We start from the raw sequence: 21,485 nt of genomic DNA on the forward strand, positions 1-21,485 counted from the left end.
GCTGGTTCCGTGTGCTGCGAAAAAACATCAAAGACAAGTTAAAATGATAAGTGAAGTTGTGGGATCCAGGAACTTTCCTGTAAGATACATGGTTATTTTTTCGTTCTTTTACAAATTAGCCTTGCTCTCAGTCGATGTGACTTACTAATTTAGGTTCAACTAACAAACGTGAAGAAAATACTGACAGCCAGATATCAATTTATTGAGTTTCACCAGAGTTTACTTTAAAATCTACACTATAGACCTACAATATAGAAAAGTGATTGCTCTTTTCTGTAACTCATAGAAACAATTCTTGGGAACTTTTAGTCAATCCACCAGCAACGAATGTTCTCAATATATTTCTATCTATTATTAAGCAGAATCGTTCTTTCCAACTACATGAAAATTACAGCGCTTTACTCCACTTTGAGTGAAAGAGCACGAGAGCCTCCGGCAAAGATATTTCAGATGTTAGCAGAAAAAAAAAATATAACAAGTAAATAAAGTTTTGCGTTGACTTGAATACAGTCAGTGTCATGCGCAGCAAAAGTTAGAAGGCCAACGGGCAAAAAAAATGAAGAAACTGAGTCACACTGGCTGTGTCATTAGTGAAAATCGATTTTGGTTTTGAACTGATCAAGAAAAAAGCGATTGACTGCATAATAGACCTTTACATTTATTCATTGACATTAGATACACAAGAATATGAAGAGCTGAGTTCACAACTGTTTCTCTACAAAATGATTTCTCAGTTATTATTTTACCAATCATCACTAACTCCCCCCCCCCCAACCCCACATGCCCGCTACTTAAAGTCTAAACATTCCTGGCATTTGCATCTTCTTTATTCTATAAGCGAAAGCAATTTGTGGCTGACATTGTCCCCTGGATATTATTAACTATAATCTTGCCTCACCATAACATTGTATGCTTTTAACGCGCAAGTATTTGTGTGAAGAAAGACGTGGGATAATTTGTTCATTCATCATACAACTAAGTACGAGCCATGTTCCTTCCATTCTCCCCCATCCCCCCTCCCACCTTCCCTCGTTTGCATGTGACCACGGGCCTTGCCCTAAGCTCTAAGCCTAAGAAAACATTACGCTGACAAAAATGGTTACATCACCATAAAGTTTCCCCTGAATCTCTGGGAGTGAACCTCTGGGAGTGAGCCTCTGGAAGTGAGCCTCTAGGAGTGAACCTCTGGGGTGAACCTTTGAGAGTGAACCTCTGGGAGTATTAGGCGCTAAAAAGCTATGTACTTCATGCAGTAATTTCACTGAAATAGCTTCTCTATTAGTAATGAATGCCAGTGTTCTTTGGTATCTTATCTCCACATGTAGATGTTGAGAAGCCACTATGCTTTGGAGTGCAACGGATTTTTGCGTTGATATTAGAATTTTTACAATAGGTAAGCAACTTTGCCCACAGCCAAAAACTCACCTATTCTGGCAAATTTTGTTTGTGAATTTTAATTCTAACCTTAAATATAAACGCCTCTAGAACCACATGTTGCACTGTTTGTCTTACAGTAACACGGCTTAATAACAAAATCTAAATAATGATCCAAAAAAGTTAAACTATTGAGTTTAAAAACAGACATCAATTAGCGCTTCAAAACAGAATTGCCACTAGACGCTAAGAAAAGTGCTGCCATGCATTTCAGTGGAGAAATGTTATGATCACTCTACCATGTCCAGCAGTATTATAACAACATTCATTTTGCTGATTTGTTCCGTTCTTGAAAGAACCTCCCCCTCCCCCACAGGAAAGATCTTTATTCGCACCTCCACTTCCCCCAGAGTATCCTCCACCTCCCCCAGGTAATTTATATTCTACACGATAACCACCCCCACCTCCGAACCCACCCAGATATGCTCCCCCCTCTCCCCCAGCTAGAAATCCTTTACCTCCCTTTCCCCCTCCAAAAGATACGTTTGAGTTTTCTCCATTACTGTAGAAGCCGCCGCCACCGCCACCTACAATCAAGAGATTTACAGTTGACATAAGCAACTTAACAGATCATGGCTTTTAGTAATTCTGAAAAAATTCCAAATTTGAGCGACCTGTATCACCTCTTTGTTCGAAATACTGATGAATGCAAAAAAAAAAAATCCAGTAGTTATGAGTAGGAAATTCTTCACATACCAGAGTACGGTTTATCAGTTTGTCCTCCATTTCCGTTACTTCCTCCTGACAGGAATGGTGAGTTATACCCTGCATTCCCTGTTGTGTTTATGGACGCATCACATCCGGAATACTGTTCTGTCATTTTTGAAACTCCTCCTCCACCTCCGGCTATGATCAAAGGCTTATTGTCTCCTGTTACTACAAATGTACCTCCTCCGCCTCCGGCAGTTTTTTTGGTGTAAGCCCCTTTTTCCCCTCTTTGACCAACAAGTATACGGATGATCTCATCTTTGGTCAACATAAAGTTTCCAATCATCCGTGCCCCTCTCCCTCCGCTGATGACACTGTCCTCACCGTACTCCCCTGAGGCTCCTATTGCTTCTATTCTGTATTCACCAGTGTGTGGCACAGTCCACAGTTGAGTACCGTTGGACACTGTAACTTGTCCGTCATGATCCTGACCTGTGTAGTGACTGCCAACTGAGTGTGGACCCTGAGATCCACTCGTATTAAGGTTTGTGAAAACAGCTGTAAATCCTTCGTAAAACACATGCGGTAAAAATAAAAGTTATGATACTAGTAAGAAATTATTACAATTATTTCTGGCTCTGCCACTATAGTAAAAACCCGCTTAAAAGAACATGTGTTTTGGGGGTTCAGGCTGATTTTTTTCTTGTATATCGGGTGTATTCCGCAAAATGTTCTTAAAGTGTTCTTATAATTGTTTCTAAAAATTAAATACTGCATAGACTACCAACAGATGAAATCAATATGCAAGCACAGCATTTTAATTAATTCATGGAAGGAACTAACTTTAACTGCATTAATCAAGGCAAAATATCGCATTGGGGAAGGGGTAGCAGTTATAGTGATAAACAACTCGAAACTCAGCAAAGGTCAAGGAAACTCAAAATGCAGCAGCCCCCCTCCCTCTTTCCATATAACTATTGACTGGTTCCCAATCCTACAAGCAAACTGAGAGAGCAAAATGTCAGCATTCAGTTTCTCGCATTTCCCGTCCAATTATCGGATCTATTTAAATCTGGGGTGAGATCTTTACATCATCAGAGCCATCTGCTGTTAGCAAAAAGCCAGTTTTCTCAAACAATCTCTTGAAAAAATATCTCATCATTACTAAAGTCACTCCACGCCTCCCCAGTCCATTGGGTCATCAAGATCCTTCTATCCTTTGCTGAAAGTCTATCCTGCCGTTTATCGTTGATCTCCTCTTCCAGCCATATTTCCATTGCTGCACCAATTTCACCTTTCATCATCTGACCACATCCTGCATCAATTGGCTGGATTTTGTCAGTGTGGTTTTCAGGCAGCATGTAAACTGTAGTGTCGATCTGATTTCTGCATGTTTCATGGAATTATTGACTTTGTTGAAAGCGGACATTGTCTGCAAATAGAACTTTTTCTTCTTTGTCATTCCCAATTATTGGAATAAGTGTGCCCTGGACCCACTGCATGTTCATTTCTTCATCCATCCAAACATCTTGCTGGAAATACACATCAACCCTCTTGTCATACTTTTCTTTCTCCTCAGTGGCCACACGCCCTTTTCCTCTGAAGATAAGAGCTGGCTTCACATTTTGTTCCCCATCAGCCCCAATACATAGTTAAAGAGTAGCCTGTCGTTTATCTAAACCAGATGATGGTTGTGACACGCACACTTGCTTAATACCCAATGTGTCGCAGGTTTTATCTTGCTTATTAACAAATGGGATAGGAACCTACCTGGTCGATATTGTATCTATTTTTAGGTATCCATCTTCTATACTTTGGGTCAACTGTATAGGACTTGTTTCTTCGCCTTTGTGTTTTCAAGGCTTTCCTCAAATCTTTGTGAAATTTCTGGATCGTATCCCGGCCATCATCTGCCCAGACGTTTTTCTTATTGGTCCTTCTCCTCAGTACTATGTTTTGTCTTTCCTTGAATCTCTGGAACCAGTTGCTTTTCCCTTTAAATTCTTCTGCGCCATAGCATGCTTCGATTTTCGATTTCATTTTTTTCTTAACTAAAGTTTGGACACTTTGCTTCCTGCTGCTCTCCATGGTTTAAACTCGGAAATTAAAAGATTGGAAGCCAGAGGATATTTATCAGTGAGTTGGGATCTGGTCCCAGCGATCCTCCCTATTTGTCTCTTCTTCGTCATGGTCAGAGTCAGTTCTGCAAGAATTTTGCTTCTTTTTTTTCCCACTTAAACACCAGCGATCTGTTGACTCCTAATTGCTTTGCAACTGTGTTGTATTTATTAGTTGATGACTTCAGTCAATCCAAAAGATCAGTATTTTCTCTATGAAATCGGCGATTTAGGACTTTCGCTTGTTACTTCCTCTTCTATTGTTGCTTCGCCTTTGAGTTTCACCTTGCGCAACACCGGCCGACTAACGTGGCACATAATAATAATAACAATAATAATAATAATAATAATAATAATAAAATATTTATATAGCGCTCAATCCACTATTTGTCCATGGCGCTTTACATTAAAAATATATTTAAAAAGCTAAAATTCTACAACATTATGAAAAGAAAGCATCACGTAAGTTACATCAATAAGTTAAAAATCATCTAAACATTAAAAGAGTTAAAAAGCTTGTTTAAAAAGATATGTTTTTAAATGTCGTTTAAAAATGTCTATCGAACTATTGGATCTTAGTTCAAGTGGGATCGAGTTCCATAGTCTCGGTGCCGCAGCAAACGCTTTCTCTCCATATGTTTTCAGTCTAGCTTTCGGGGTCGCCAGAAGGTGTTGAGAGGACGATCTTAATTTCCGTTCAGAGGTGTGGTACTTAAGTAATTCACTGATGTAGGAAGGCGCTGTTCCATTGAGAGCTTTGTAGACCAGTAGGAGAATTTTAAAAACTATACGGTAACGGACAGGTAGCTAGTGAAGCTGTTTGAGGACGGGGGTTATATGATCAAATTTCCTCGTACGTGTAACAACTCGAGCTGCTGTGTTTTGAATAGATTGCAATCTTGAAATTAGGTGTTGTGGAAGACCATATAGCAAGGAATTGCAGCTATTCAATTTCGCAGTAACAAAGGCATGATCTCCTCGTCAATGTACTTTCTGACTTTGGCGATATTTCTTACGTGATAATGAGAAGACTTGCAAATTGATTTAATGTGTTCCTCAAAGTTAAAACACTTATCAAAGATGACGACAAGATTACGAGCTGAGGATGATGGTACACTGTTACGTTGCCAATTTGAAGAGAGTCTAAAGGAGGCCTGGGACGATACCTTAAGCTGATAAAAACAACTTCACTCTTGTCTTGATTTAGTTTGAGCTTGTTGATGACCATCCAGTTATCTATATCACGGACACATTGCTCGATAGTAGTTTTACACTCTACCATTTTATCAAGACAGTCAGTTTTAAATGCCACATAGAGCTGGGTGTCATCAGCATAGAAATGATACTCTAAGTTGTAACGCTTAATAATGTCAGCAAGAGGAGAGGTATAAAGTAGGTATAAAAGAGGGCCAAGGACTGATCCCTGTGGGACGCCACGTTCCAAGAAACGTTGAGAGGATCTGCATTTATTGACGTTAACAAACTGTTTTCGTGATGTTAAATAAGATCTTAGCCAGACGAGTATTGTTCCCTTGATCCCAAAGCGACTAAATAACCTTGATAATAAGATGGAATGATCTACGGTATCAAAGGCAGCAGATAGGTCGAGTAAAAGTAGAATAACAGTGTTATTGTTATCAATAGCAGTGAGAATATCATTGTGAACTCTAACGAGGGCCATTTCAGTACTGTGAAATGCTTTATAGACGGACTGAAATGTCTTGTCAAGATGGTGTCTCAGTATATGGTCGTTTAATTGCAAAGCAACAGCCTTCACTATTAGCTTGGACACAAATGTGAGATTTGAGATTCGGCGGAAATTTTGTAATTGCTCAAAATCAGCATCTTGTTTCTTGAGAAGCGGTTTTAATACAGTAACTTTCAAAGCACATGGTATCACACCATTCTTGAGGGACATGTTTATAATCGAGGTTAATGTAGGTAGGATGATGGGAAGGCATGTTTTTAGAACAGATGCTGGAAGTGGATCAAGGTCACATGATTTTGTTGATGTCTTCGCAGCAAATTTCTTTACCATATCCAAAGTAACTTGTTGAAAGTTGTTAATCTGTACATCGCACTGAGGTCTGTCAGTAGTATGAGATGAACTGAGGTCATTCTCAGGAGCTTTCTCTGTAAATGCATTGTGCATCTTGTCAATTTTACTGATGAAAAAATCGTTGAATGCATCCGCAAGGCTGGTGGAATCAGGAAAACAGGAAGGATATTGTTGTACTTTCTGTTTCTGAAGTAATTTGTTAATAGTTTTAAATAACATCCTCTGATCGCCTGAGAAATCACTGAAATCACCAATGTATTTCTAGGTGCTGAGCTGATACTGTTCGAGTTCTGTGCGCCAGAGGCCGGGTGCTTGAATTGTACAAGGCTGTCCAGATATGGCTGACCTTTGAACGACCTGTCGCAGTGTTTGCATTTAACAGTACTGTGGCCTATAATACCTTGTTCGTCTATTGTCTGAGAGACAATGACTGTTTTGCTGTACAGCGGTTTTCTGTTTTCTTGAAAATTATCTAGAAGTCATTTCGAGTGAGGGAAAGTGAAGCTTCCATCTTGAATTTCTCTTGGGAAAAGTCAGCTTTCTGCACAAATCCAACTATAAAATGGCAGATGAATACGAATTCTATGTTCAGGAAAGCTTGCGTGGGTACCACGCTTATTTTGTATATGTAACAGTGTATATTGGATAAGTTATGAACTGCGAGCAGGTAGACTCAGGCCATGTTTCTTTTAACAGTCTTCCTTCGATTTAACACCGAAGTAGGTGTGATAGGTGTAGTTTGTGTAGTAAGTGTAGTTGGTGAATGCTGGTGTAGTAGGTGTAGTTTGGTGTAGTAAGTGTAGTTGGTGAATGCTGGTGTAGTAGGTGTAGTTTGGTGTAGTAAGTGTAGTTGGTGAATGCTGGTGTAATAGGTGTAGTTTCGTGTAGTAGATGTAATTAGGCATTGTGTGGTGTAGTGAGTGAAGTTTGATTTAGTAGGTACAGTTCGGTGTAGTTTGGTGTAATAGTTGTAGTAGGTGCACTTTGGAATAGTGTCGCGAAGTTTGGTGTAATTCGGTGTAGTTTGGTATAGAAAGTGTTGTACGGTATAATAGGTTTTTTTCGGGTGTAGTAGGTGTTTTTCGGTGTTGTGTTGTAAGTATAGTTTTTTGCATTTGGTCCAGTAAGTGTCGCATAACTCTCCTTAGTTGCGCCAAATTCTCCTCAGTTTCCGTCAAACTCTCCTTAAGGGGTAAAGAACACTGCTAACTTGTCGCAAAACTCTCCTTAATTGTCGCCAAACCCTCCTTAGTTGACGCAATTAGTTGTCGCAAAACTCTCCTTAGTTGTCGCCAAACATTTTTTATTTGTCACAAAACACTTCTTAGTTGTCGCCAAACATTTTTTATTTGTCACAAAACACTTCTTAGTTGTCGCCAAACATTTTTTATTTGTCACAAAACACTTCTTAGTTGTCGCAAAACATTTTTTATTTGTTACAAAACTCTTCCTAGTTGTCGCCAAACTCTCCTTAGTTGTCGCAAAACACTTCTTAGTTGTCGCAAAACATTTCTTAGTTGTCGCAAAACACTTCTTAGTTGTCGCAAAACACTTCTTAGTTGTCGCAAAACATTTTTTAGTTGTTGCCAAACTCATTACACTCCCTCTTTTCCCTCCCATCCCCAAAAAAATAAATGTATATCATTTCGATAAGTCATTCGACTGCTCTCTCAGTAAGCCGACAACATAAGCTATCAAGATATTCGCATGAACATCGCCTAAATTAATTGTAATGTACCTGAACACGACTGTCCATCGCCAGCGTATCCCTCCTTGCAGGTACAGTAATGGGAACCCAAAGTGTTTGTACAGTATGCATTGACGTCGCAGGCATTTTTTCCATCGAGGCATTCATCATGATCTAGTTGGTGATTGAAAGAGAAAGGAGTAAAAGTTTCAAAAACATTAATTTAGCAGAGAAATAGTTTTGCATTGTACTATGTTGACAATCACAGCTGCACAACATGCAGAAAAAGAGTGAATTGTCTCTGAACAAATTAGACTATTGCTTTGTAACTAAAATATTGAAATAAGAATGTTGGTCAAAGTTTTATCAAAGTGTATTTTAGTTTAAGCGTGTCCCTTTGTGTGTATTTATGCCCTATTTGGTTTTTTTATAAACAAAAATTGAATATATAAAGCCGAAAATTTTTTAATGTCTTGAAGAAAAAAGGACGCTATCGAAAGAATCTACGATTCAAACAGAAAGTGAAACTAACGGTGACGTAATGATGATTTACCTTCTAAATTCATATCACAGTAAACCAAAACTGCCTTCCCTGCGCCAGATGGATCCAGCCAGTATTTGTTGCTTACAGTGTCTTTCCCTTCGCTTGCTTTTATTTCTCGGCATGAACGTGCTGGTAACTCCGGAATCGAACCCAAGGGAGCTGGTAAGGGTAAAAATGTTGAAAATTAAATATATGTAGGTGCACAAGTCGAAAGCCGAGATTGAAAAACACGAGAGAATTAGAATGAGGATCTAATCCCATTCACCTAAATTTCCGCCTTTGAATGTGATAAATTAAACGCACTGTCAAGCACCCCTCTCTTGGGAAATAGGCCCCCCTCACTTTTAAACCCTTCCTTTAGGGCCACCAGCTTTTTTATCTTCTCGCAAGACCCTAAGCTTTTTGTATCATTTTAAAGAATAAATAAATAAGTAATTTGTTGTCACTATTTCACACATACATCAAAGCTGTTTTGTGAAGAAGTTAGTTAAAAGTTAAACTGAATGAAAGGGGTAAGTTTCTAAAGAAACTGTGGTGCTGCGTCGGTGAGAGAGTATAACAAGGTAATTTGGTGCTATCAACTGAGTTGATAACGCAAGTTGGCCGCCGTTAAGAGTTTCAAAGCTGACGTTTCGAGCGTCACCCTTCGTCAGAGCGAGTGGAAGAATTGTGGGTTGTGTGTTTATCTACAGAACATGGAGCTACGTTACTGGTGGGAAACTTCAAAGCAACTACAAAGAAAAGGGATAGAACTAATATCGTTCATTATTAGAATTGAGAGATGATAGAAAAATCAATACCGATGAGCGTGGGAGATAAGAAGACGCAGACTGTAAGCAAAGTCGAACGTATGACCAAAATATTGATGACTATTATCCAACATTATTGGCTGAATACTTACCTCTTCCGTTCAAACGACGAATATAAAACCACGCTGGATCCGAGCGGAAATTCTCGGGTGTTGCGTCCTTTGTGCGGTTGTTTAATTCACAGATCTGTTCCTTTCTGTTGAAATTGTAGCTCTGGCAGGTAATTTCCCTTTCACATAAGATATCACAGATATGAGGAGCTTCTACTGTCATTCTCTTGAAAACGAAGCCTTTGAGAGCCATGCCACGAATGTTAATTTCTATCCTGCATTGATCCTCGGCGGTTACAAAGTTTGTGAACGAAGCACAGACAAGAAAATAACGAAATATCCACAGCATTTTTCCTATAAAACAAAATTCATAGATAGTTAAGACGTCTATGAATTAACCCTTTTTCTCAAAGGCTACTGATTAAGAACAGCAGTCAGTAAGAACAACTGTTTCCCCCCTCCCGCTCTGTTTTATAATTCTCTTTTTTAAAAGACATTTCACAAAAAAAAAAAGAAAGAAAAAAAAAACATTCAGCCTTCAGAATAGATTATTAAGAGAGTGACTGCAGGAAAAATTTCTTTCATTTTACTGGTGGTTCTCCGACAATTCATTTTTCCCGCTGTCTTTTTGCAGCAAAATGTGTTGCGCTTTTGTTGAGGGAAGCAGCGAATAACGAAATAAGAGCCAAATGGAAAAATGTTTCTATCATTCCTTTATTCTATAGCCTTTAATTCATGCGAATGAAACGCAACTCAATGGATAACTTTATCTCTCGTTCAGCATTGGAAGAAACATGATTTGCTCGAGAAATGAGAGAGTTTTCGAAACAAAGTTAAACTCTATGAAACTGCAATAAGCGTGTAAGTCTCCTGGCCTTTAATAACAACACCACAAACCAAATTCGAATGAAGATTTATTGTAGCCGACGTGCTTGGTACTAAGAGTGTGCATACAAACAGCGTGGCTGAAAATTGTGTCGGCCAGAGAAAACTGCTGTAAAGCGGACTGCGAATAACGCGAAGAGACTTGCAAGAAACTAAACAGAACTGCGCTAAGCGCGGACCAAAATGAACTGCCAAAAAAAAAGACTAAACAAATGGACGAAAAGAAGTATAAACTAATTTGCGTACGCAAAGGAAAAACAAATCACGCAAGAACGAATAATAGAAAAAATGTTACACTTGGATCTTACATACCGGCCCCATAAGTGAGGAGCACACGCGAGGCACTTAAATTAAACAATTAAAGATCTAAGTGTCTTTCTAAGTGTTCTTAATGTTCTCTTCTCCTGAATTCAGAAAATTGCACAGAAAATAACTCCAAAGGGAAAGTTCAAGCTTCTTTCAGCAAGCAAAGCTTGTCAATTGGCCTCTCCAAAACTGCTCCTTTTACTTTCACTCTGGTACGGCGCACCAAACCTTTCTTGTCTGCGAAGACTTCTACCACTCTACCAAGGGGCCATGAATTGCGAGGGGAATTTTCGGCGCTCACTAGAACAATATCCCCAACGGCCAGGTTCTTGCGAATCGTCGTCCATTTCTGCCTACTTTGGAGCAGAGGCAAGTACTCCTTAGACCATCTCTTCCAAAAGATATCTGCGAGATATTGCACTTGTCTCCATCTGCGTCGAGAGAAGGAGTCTTCCTTTTGGAATAACCCAGGGGGCATATGAGGTTCCGAGCGTAAAAGAAGCAAATGGTTTAGTGTAAGAGGCTCCGGATCATTGGGGTCACCTGAAACTGTGGTGATTGGACGACCATTAATGATGCTTTCCACTTCGCATAGGAGGGTGACTAAACCTTCGTCGTCAACAGTTTGAGTTTGAAGCAAAGCTCGAAGGACCTTGCGCGTTGTTCGAATGCAGCGCTCCCAAACACCTCCATAATGGGAGCCATAGGGGGGGTTGAAGTTCCATTTGATACCCTTCTGAAGTAGAGCTTCAACCGGCAACTGAAACATTTCGAAAGAACTTTCCTGACAACAGAACTTGCGTTTACGATCCAAAACTTCTCGCGAGCAAGACTGATAACGTACTCTCTTCCAGAGTGACCGGAGATCTGGTGGTAATATTCTACTACAAGGTTGGTCACGTGATCCTTCTTGGGCAAAATAATCTGATGTTTGGCCTCAAATGCAGTGGACGCTAAACTTAACCTCCCACCGACACGTAAGACGCCGTTCACTAAGATTGGATCCAGACTTCGAAGGCTGCTGCTTTTCTTGACTTGCGTACCGTTTTCAGACTTGCTTAACAGCTCAAGCTCATCTGGAAAATTGAACTGCTGGACGTTCCTGAGGATTTCTAGCTCCGCAATTGCCAACTCCGTAATTGCTTAAAGAAAGGATGGGAGTTGAAAGGATCGGCTCTCTCGATTTTCCGCGTTTACTCAACCTTTTCAAGTTTCCAAGGTATCGTAAAAACCATGCAACTGACTTCTTCAATCGGTGCCAGGAAGACGCGCGTTGAAAGTACTCAACCAAAGGATGCTCCGACTCGGAAACAGAAGCGTGACAAACCTTATAAACCATCTTCACTTCCGGGTCTCCGTCTTGAAGACATCCAAGGGATAAGGGGTTCCTAGGCCAATCTTCTTCTTTTGACTTCCAGAGAAACTCCGGCCCCAGTAACCATCTTTGGCAGCTCAACAATGCTTTGGCAGTCAGCGCTCTTGAAGCGCAATCTCCAGGATTCGCTACACCTTCCACATAGCGCCACTGATCTGGACTTGAGCCCTCTCGTAGTACGGCAACCCGATTGGCAACAAACGTGTGGAAACGCGTACTTTCGTTCTTCACATAACGAAGCACTGACATGTTGTCTGACCAAAACACGGATTCACAGTCTTGTCGCACAGAAACGGTTGCGGCCGAGAGCTCTAAACGAGGAACAGAGATAGTTTTCAAAGGAGCAACGCGTGATTTTCCAAACAGGAAGGAACAATGAACTCGGTCCTCATGGCTAACCAGTCGAAGGTAAGTCACTGAGCCATAAGCTGCTTCTGAGGCATCAGAGAAGTGATGTAGCTGACTGGATTTAACGGGACCAAAATCCTCTGGCCTTAAACAGCGACTCACAGCAAACTCCGAGAGCTTTGGAACATCTGCTAGCCAATTTTCCCAACGTGCAGCGTACTCAGTCGGGATCTCGTCATCCCATCCTAGCTTAATGCGACAAAGATCTTGAAGGATTTCCTTCGCGGTCAGAACGAACGATGCCAGGAATCCCAACGGATCGAAAATAGCACTCGCTAGAGACAAGATACCCCTACGCGTTGGTGGACGGGAGCTAATGTTGACTCTGAAGCGGAACGAGTCGGATTCTACACACCATTGAACTCCCAGGGCTCGCTGAACAGGCAACTCTTCCTTCCTTATGTCCATGTCCTTGATGTCCTTTGCTCGCTCCTTCTCAGGGATAGCTTGCAGAACATCACGACTATTGCTGACCCATTTGGTTAGCTTGAAACCACCACGTGATAGTAAACTGCATAAACTGCCAACATGCTCAATGGCTTTCTGCTCGCCAGAGAGGGACTTCAAACAATCATCAACATAAAAGTTTCTTTTAACTGTGTTAATGACGTCAGAAGGGAAGCTGTGACGATTATCTTCTGCTGTCTTGCGGAGTGCAAGGTTTGCGCAAGCCGGCTCCAAACAAGTGAACGACCATCTGATATTCTTGTAATTTGCGCGCCATGTTGCCATCCTCCCACCAAAGAAAACGCAGAAAGGAACTGTCAGGATCGGGAACTCTCACTTGGTGGAACATGGACTCTATGTGCGCCATGACGGCCACTCTCTCTTCACGAAACCTCAACAGGACTCCTACAAGCGAGCTAGTTAGGTCCGGGCCCTTGTACAGCATGTCATTGAGGGACTTTCCCATACATTTGGCCGAACAGTCAAACACGACGCGGATCTTTCCTGGCTTGCGAGGGTGGTAAACACCATGGTGCGGTATGTACCAGGCGGTGCCCTTTGCGGGGCTCTTCTGATCAGGGGACACTTTGCGTGCATATCCTTTGGAGAGAATGTCTTCCATAAAGGCCTTATAATCTTGGTACAACTTCGGGTCTCTTTCCAGCCTTTTCTTCAACCAAATGGCGCGCTGCCAGGCCTGAGCCTTGTTGCTGGGTACAGGCGTTTGGCGATCCTTAAAAGGTAAAGAGATTTGATAGTGCCCATTTCTCAACTCCACCGTCTGTTCGGCGATTTGCATAAATCTACGTTCGTCTTGAGACATCTCTGTCTTGCTATCAGCGGTGGGATCGGTAAAATCGCGATTGTAGAAGTCTTCTATCATCTGTTGGAGCCGGTGATCGACTTTAGCAACAAAAGTGGATGACCGTGAACTATGGTGACGACGGCCTAAGGGACCATTTACCGCCCAGCCGATTCGAGTTCTTGAAGCATAAGGACCACCGTCTTGACTGTGTTTGATATCAAGTGGATCGAGAGCCTTGGGAACGTCACTAGCAATCAAAAGGCCAACCTCAGCGTCGAGACGAGGCAGAAAAACTCCTTGCAAGTGGGGCCACTGATCAACGTCATCCTGAGTTGGAATGTCGCTGCTGGACACAGGAATCTCCGGCCTGGTATAAAGGGTCGGGAGGCTAATCCACTCGTTCTCATCCAAATCGGATACAAGAAGGTCGCGAACCAGGAAGCTGTTGGTGATGCTATTTTTCTTCTCAAGAGTAGACAGGGATATCTTAACTTGCTGACCATTAATCCCGAGCTGCTTCATGAGCGATTCAGTACAGAAACTGGAGTTGCTACCGTTATCCAAGAAGGCGTAGGTGATGACACTCTTATCACTATCTTTCGCTCTTACTCTAACTGGTATTACGGCCATGCCTGTCCTACGACCCTCTCCTGAAGTCTCACTGTTGGCACTGGTGCCCGTTTTTACCATGTGACTACAAACTTGAGTGCTGATTACGTCTTCCGTACCCACTCCAACGTCGACAGCTGGTCTCTCACGAGGGCTTGTATGTAAAACAGTAGGATGTCATACTTTACAGTTCGCAATCTTGCAATTTTTCCTCTGCGGGCAAAACTTTGCGACATGTTCGGTGGATAAACATCCAAAGCACAGCTTTTTGGACAAGAGGAATTGAATTCTCTCTTGGTAGGGTTTCCACCGCAATGACTGACAATCCTCAAGGGCGTGGTTTCTGCTACAATAGAGACACCGATTTTTCCCTTGTGAGGGACCCTGATCGATTCCAGATGGCTGAACCTTGCGAGTCTGAAGTCTCTGCTCTCCATCGGCGCGTTGACTTGGCTCCTTTACACCCTGCGGAACAGTTTCACTGGTATGACCTTCACTATCGCCTACATGTGCTAAGAGACTGAGATTCTTGGGATTGGATGTCTTGCCACCAAAGGACCGCTGACCAGGCGCCGATCTTACGGTATCGGATATCTTGCCAAAGACTGGGTTGGTTAGTATTCTTGCTTCGCGATCAACAAAGGCGACGAAGTCACCAAACTGTACTGGCCTTAACTGTCTGTCCATGATGTCATCAGCTAAGCGACGCCATCTTTCTCTCATGCTGTAAGGAATCTTGAGCACCAACTTTTGAATGTTTCCTGGCTGATCAAACTTAGAAATGTACTGGCTACCTGCCAATGCGTTCTTGCAACTTGCGAGAAAGACTGAAAAACGATTCAAAGCCACACCATCTTCTGCCTTTATGCTCGGCCAGTCGAGAGCCTTCATCTTGTAAGCGGATGCTATGCGATAATCGTCACCATACTTCCTTCTCAAAAGCCTACGAGCCTCATCGTAACCTTCTTCCGCTGGTAAATGATGACAGGATCTTACAAGTTCCTTAACGTCCCCTGCGGTGAACTGCTCGAGGTAATAGAGTCTATCAGTACTGCTAAATGTTCTGGATTCAACCAAATTTTCAAAAGCGCGAACGAAGGTGCGGTACTCAATAGGGTTTCCGTCAAACACAGGGACACGGGGCTGCGGAGGTTTGTTCCTATTCTGATTATGCGCTAGCAATTCCATCATTCTGTTCTGCTGAAACTGAAGAGCAGTCTGTTGCCGCTGCAAACCAATCGTTTCCTTTCTCAGATCCCCACTGACAGTACAGGCTTGATAATCAAACTGGCCGTAAGGAACAGAATCCATAGACACGCCCTGGCCTGGGTGGTGCACCTCGCCTGGAAAAGACCTTTTCGCGCGGGGGCTGGTACGAGGGGGTTCCTGATCCTGGAGCTCTGTCTCCAATTTTAAAGGCTTCACCTCCGGTAGAGAAGGGGAGGTCATTGCTGCGTAGACCCTCTCCTTAGCTGTTGTCTTGATCATTTCGGCTTCGAGGTTAAGGCGTAATTCTTCCTGCTGTAAACGAAACTTTTTCTCTTCGAGTGTTTGGCGCTTTTCGAGCATAGAAATTTCAGCTTTTAACTCGGCAATTCTTGCGGCTTCTTTGGCTCTCGCGGCTGCAACTGATGAAGCACGACCACCACGTGAACTTGCTCGACTTGAATGTTTTGAAACCTTGGAAGCACCTGAAGGAATTGGTGTGCCAGCACAACTAATTGAATCCTCGGGATTCACTGCCGAATCTACCTGATGCGATTATGCTAATAGCTTGTATTCAATATTAATTATCCATTCGACGATCTCCTGACGGAACACACGAACCTTTCTCTCTTTGTCTTCAAGATAGCGTTGATCCTACGTTGATAATGGCGTTCTCATCCAGAATTTCTTCGACGTAATCGCGATGGGCCTCTTTGAATCTTTCAAAAGCGTTGTCCAAGTAAGGAAGCTTCTCTTTAACCTCCTGAAGATTATGATCATCAGTAAGCAAGCCAGAAATTTCATTGGAAATGGCGGTTACGGTAGATAGGTGACCAGACCTTGAATTTTTCTTTTAACGAAGTGTTTCCAGGTTAGACGCTTCAAAATCCAGCGAACGGTTTGGTTGTCGTACGCGTGTTCCAACTCGCCGAGCGACGGGATCTGTAAGCTGCTTGCGGCTAAAGCTCATGACGAAACGACATGTCACCAACAATTTTCAACGATGAAACTGCAATAAGCGTGTAAGTCTCCTGGCCTTTAATAACAACACCACAAACCAAATTCGAATGAAGATTTATTGTAGCCGACGTGCTTGGTACTAAGAGTGTGCATACAAACAGCGTGGCTGAAAATTGTTTCGGCCAGAGAAAACTGCTGAAGAGAACTTGCAAGAAACTAAACAGAACTGAGCTAGGCGCGGACCAAAATGAACTGCCAAAAAAAAAGACTAAACAAATGGACGAAAAGAAGTATAAACTAATTTGCGTACGCAAAGGAAAAACAAATTACGCAAGAACGAATAATAGAAAAAATGTTACACTTGGATCTTACACTCTAGTAAAGAAATCCGTTTTGAGTGTGATGTTGTCTTTTGTATGAACTTGAAGTGTCGTTGACTGGTAGATTTTAATCACATTAAGCTGCCATCAGTTGAATTGTGTTCCCTTCGTATTCTTTAAGGGAAGGAAGGGCTAGTATACATGTTTTATCATATTGGCTTCTCCGTGATTAGTTTGAGGGACGATTCGGGTTGGTTTTGAATATCTACTCGGTCTCAAATGTTTTCAAAATGTCTATCTTATTGACTAATTTTTGAGGGGAATTTCGAAAACGATTTACATAAGAATTAACACACACAAAACACAAACTTGTGGAAAGCTAAATACAGAATTACGATTCTGTTTTCAAGTTAGTAAATAAAGCCTTTTGGTTTGCAATGGCATTTCTTCAAGATAGAAAATTGCATAAGTATTGAGTTAAGTCACTCGGTGATAAAGTTTCTTCTCGCAGATGATTTTATCAGAGGTGGTGTCGTTGGTACGGATATCGGTCAAAATTGCAAAATTAGAGAACCTCTTGGCAAGGCACATCTAGTCTACTCCGACACACAAAAGAAATGTTTTGCAAGGTGAGAGCATGGAACTGTGAAAACATGGTAACTGGTAAAAATATGTCGCATGAAGCAGTTTTGAAAATAGTGGTCAAAGATATCATCGTCTCTGATTGCATTCGATTCCTCGGTAAACTTGTGGTTGTCAGGGCAAATTACCTGTTAGAGTATACCTAAAGCCGATATTATCTATGTCAGGCTCGTAAATTCTTATTTATCTACATGTGTGTTAAGATAAGACGGAGTGACGTGACGTTTCAGATTGGCGCCTATTTTTGAGACAAATACTTTTTATAAGTAATAGGAGACTTTCAGTGAACTTCATGGCCTCACCCAAACATCAGGGAGAAGTTTGAAAGTTAAGAAACCCCGAGACACATTCGAAGGTTTGTATAACCTGGCTCCACAAATACCTCAAACTTCCTTTGTGTTTAGGTGAACTTAATTTCAATCTTTTACAGTTCAAAGAAATAGAACTACTATCTGCCATTCTTTTACCCTTTAAACCCCAGATGAAAGTCAATGTTCTTATTCATTGCGTACTCTACTTGTTTTTGTTGATACTTTTAAGGTTTTTTATCGCGTTTTTTCAGTGTAGTACTTTCAATCGTTGTTTCTTTTTTAACTTTCTTCATCCAAAATTTTAAGGACTAAAAACACGAGTTAAAACTTTTTTGTCCTTGGCTTCTAAGACTAGATTTCATTTCCTTTGCGACAAATTGATCGCGCTACCCTTACAATTGATATTTGTATCATCCAGTGTGGTCATGAAAGTCTTAGAATTTTCTGGGCTCCTGGTGGTCCCTAATTGAAGACATGTTTTTCCTATATGAACCTGTTTCAGTTCGTCTCATTATAACCCCAAGTGTCAATCATGACCAAACATTTTTTGGTAATATTAAGTGACCATAAGACCACCCTTTAGTTATGACAACTTTCACTGACTGTGTAGCGAACAAAGCTCCTCAGTTGTGACTCATAGTCTTAATTCAAAAACTAATCTATCCAACCTAAAAAGACTGTAAAGAACTCTTACTTGGTAGCCGAGGAACAAACCACTTATGAGGCAAATTATTCATAACAGTTTTTCAATAACTTGCATGTGATCTGTTGAAGGCCTAAATGTAATAGCTGTCCTAAATGTACTAACATTTGGTCCTAAATTTGTATTTAACCAAGTTGAGGTGATAAACATTAGAGGGCGACATATTGACTTCAACTATGCAAATTTACAACAGCAGATATATGTGAAAGGAAGTTAACTAAACGTTGAGATTGTTCCATTCAACAGCGTCCCAAGCTATCAGTTATAAAGCAAATTGTCGAAACAAATTTCTAAAGGCATTCAACGCCTACATTAGCCGAGTGAAAATAAAACAAAAAAACAAGGACTGATAGAATTCAGGGCACTTCGAACCTGTATCCAGATTCTGAGTTGAAATACTGTGAATAAATAAATTACACCAACTTCAGTGTTCTAGCACCGAAAGCAATAAGAGACACGATGCAAACGCATCTTACAAACCTGGTGAAAGGGCTGGATCTGGAATTAGCGCAGAGGGTTCAAATAGAAGGGGACAAGGAAGACCAAAACACGTGTTGAGAGAAGATCTCGTCGCTGGTGTGAGATATTTAGCTTTGCTTCTGATGCGACTTGTAAGCAACTGAAATGTTGACTACAACCAATAGAATTCGAGCGATTCCAGCTGCTCCCAGTTTTCTGACGTACAATAGAGCACATTCTTTTGTTTTTGCGACAATAAATGCCTCAGTGCTTTGTTTGTCTGTCAAACATTTCTCAGCTCACCGCAGGCGGCCCAAGCTCCAGCTTGAGGCGATCATCTTGCGAAGTAAGTCTTAGCGAAATTATTAAAGTTTGCATAGGAATATTTACGACCACTCTTAGGAATAAAAAAATACAGTCAAATTCTCACCTTACTTCCACGGTGCATCGCTTGTTATCTGACTGCTTCTTAAGTTGAAAGAACCCATTTCAGCGAGTTATCCATTTCTAGGTTTATCATGTACGTAAGAGAAGCCCTCAGGGCTTCTCTTATATGAGGTGAGGTGTTTTTATTCAGAATTTGAATTTGTAATTATTCTTTAACAAACTCTTATAATTTCGCTATGATGATTATTTCACAGCTGGAGCTTGGGCCGCCCGTGTTCAGCTGTGACATTTTAGCGTTAAAACAAACAAAATCGTTCTCTTCCTATCTTCCTTTCTCTTCGTCGCTTATTTTGCTGGAAAATTGATGATACTACGAGTTAGAGTGCGAGGAAATAGTAACTAATAATAAAGGAAGTGTAACTTATAAGTTTTCCCCCATGACAAGTTACAAACCCTTATACTGATGTCCTTTTGGCATCAAATTGACAGACGTAAAAACAATTAGAAAGCTGACCAATGGCCACGATGCCCATGGCCACGCCATTAGTTTGTTTGTAGTAGTTACCGCCGAATGAAAAGCAATTGAGCGTGAGTACTAGTTCGGCCAAACGGAGTAGTGTTTCAGAGCTAGGTTCCTTAACAGTGCGATGATCGAAAAAATGTTTGAGGGCCCGGAGACCCTCGTCATCGGGAATGACAGTATAAAGAGATGTTATATCCATAGTGAAAATAATGTTGTTTTGGCCGAGGAAATTGAAGTCACGAAAAATTTCAGGTGCGTGTTGGCTTTCCTTAATGTAAGATGGTGAAGTTTTGACGATAGGTGCCATTATTTTGCCTAAATAGCATTCACTCTTACATTTCACCCTGACAACCACGCGGTTGGTGTTCTCGGAATCGGTCGTTAATCCCCAACGAGCGCCTTTCATTGAACTAAATTTATTCTTGTTTTCTCGTCACCATACTCCCACCGACGGCGTAGCTCCACTTAAACCTTCACACAACCCACAATTCCTCCAATAACTCTGACAAAGGGCTAACGCTCGAAACGTCAGCATTTTTACTCTTTACGGTGGCTAATTTACGTTTTCAACTCAGTTGTTAACACTAAATTACAGTGTTAGGAGAATTTGGAATAATGCAGAAACAGTGATATCCCCGAAAGTTCTTCAGCATCCCCCTCCGCTTCTGTTAAGTCATTTTACCCCACAAAAAGTTTCAGTTAATTGCAGGTAAATTTTCAGGGCACATCCCAAGTCTCCTCTTCCTGTTATAGCTGGAGTTCACCATCCGCTGGCCCGCTGAGCCATCCAAGTAAAGCGTTCCATGTGAGTCTTAGGGCGTGGCCTCAATATATAGCTTCATATCGAATAGTTCAACGCTGAGAGGCTCAGCACAGTGAAGTAGGAAAATGGATTCAAAACATGGACAGATACACAAAGACAAATGGTGGTTTGGAGATCAATACGCTAGATTTTGGGATTCTCCTATTTCCGGTGAAAAACATTTCCTCTCTCTTTTACAAAGTAAACTTTGCTCTTAAACAGTGTGACTTTACAGTAAAGTCCAATTAACCAACAAGAAGTAAATGCTGACAACTAGGAATCATTTATTAACTTCAACCAAACTCTTTGTTAAAAATTAAACTTCAGACCGATGATTCATGAAAACCGAGGGCACTTTTCTCTAACTTAATGCAGTTACTTACAAACCTTCTTTCCAGCGACATGCTAGTTACAGCGTTTTTCTCCTCATTTTTTATGTGGAAGAGCTCGAGAACCTCGATAAAAAGTTATTCTAAATGCTGACAAAAACATAACAATCTGACAAGTAAATAAAGCTCTGTCTAAAATTGAAAGTGCCATCACCTTGCCTAATATAATCGCTTTTGTGCCCTGATGAAAAAAAGAACGTTAACCAGCTTCTAAATGATTCATTCTGAAAACTGTCATGATGATTTAATTGATCTCGTTTTAAAATATTTTCTGAATGAAACCCTCACCCCCTCCCAGTATGCACCAACACCTGAACACGGCCTGAGTCATTGCCACATTTGTGGGCTGGTTTCAATGCTGGAGGAGAGGTCGAATGCTTTTCAATTGACTGGGAATCGTGAAAACAAAATCAAAATATTCACGTAATGTGGATTCTGGTGCATGATATTAACCAAAGGACACAATACGAAGTAGAATCTTAAAAACATATTTTGAATATGAATTTGCAACCGACTCCAATAGGCGCACCTTGAAATGCTTTCTACGTCATGCGAAAAGTGAAATCTGCGAAAACTCAATCGGCCCAAAGAGCGGAAAAA

General features: G+C 41.2%; 2 protein-coding genes across 2 annotated transcripts; both read right to left on the minus strand.

Moving 5' to 3' along the window:
- Nucleotides 1-1,644: 1,644 nt before the first annotated feature.
- LOC136282846 (leukocyte tyrosine kinase receptor-like) lies at nt 1,645-18,885 on the minus strand. Its single transcript, XM_066170793.1, has 6 exons — nt 18,806-18,885; nt 9,391-9,702; nt 8,499-8,648; nt 7,997-8,119; nt 2,131-2,649; nt 1,645-1,961 (listed from the first exon to the last, which is right to left on the minus strand). The coding sequence occupies exons 2-6, from the start codon at nt 9,695-9,697 to the stop codon at nt 1,645-1,647; spliced, it is 1,416 nt and encodes a 471-aa protein (XP_066026890.1). The 5' UTR covers nt 9,698-9,702; nt 18,806-18,885.
- On the minus strand, nt 10,682-20,900 carry LOC136282847 (uncharacterized). Its single transcript, XM_066170794.1, has 7 exons — nt 20,884-20,900; nt 19,088-19,181; nt 16,048-16,152; nt 14,494-15,935; nt 13,107-14,337; nt 11,867-12,883; nt 10,682-11,299 (listed from the first exon to the last, which is right to left on the minus strand). The coding sequence occupies exons 1-7, from the start codon at nt 20,898-20,900 to the stop codon at nt 10,682-10,684; spliced, it is 4,524 nt and encodes a 1,507-aa protein (XP_066026891.1).
- Between the last annotated feature and the right edge of the window lie 585 nt (nt 20,901-21,485).

The sequence above is a fragment of the Pocillopora verrucosa genome, chromosome 8 (genome assembly GCF_036669915.1).
Source record: "Pocillopora verrucosa isolate sample1 chromosome 8, ASM3666991v2, whole genome shotgun sequence".
In the NCBI taxonomy this organism is placed as follows: domain Eukaryota; kingdom Metazoa; phylum Cnidaria; class Anthozoa; order Scleractinia; family Pocilloporidae; genus Pocillopora; species Pocillopora verrucosa.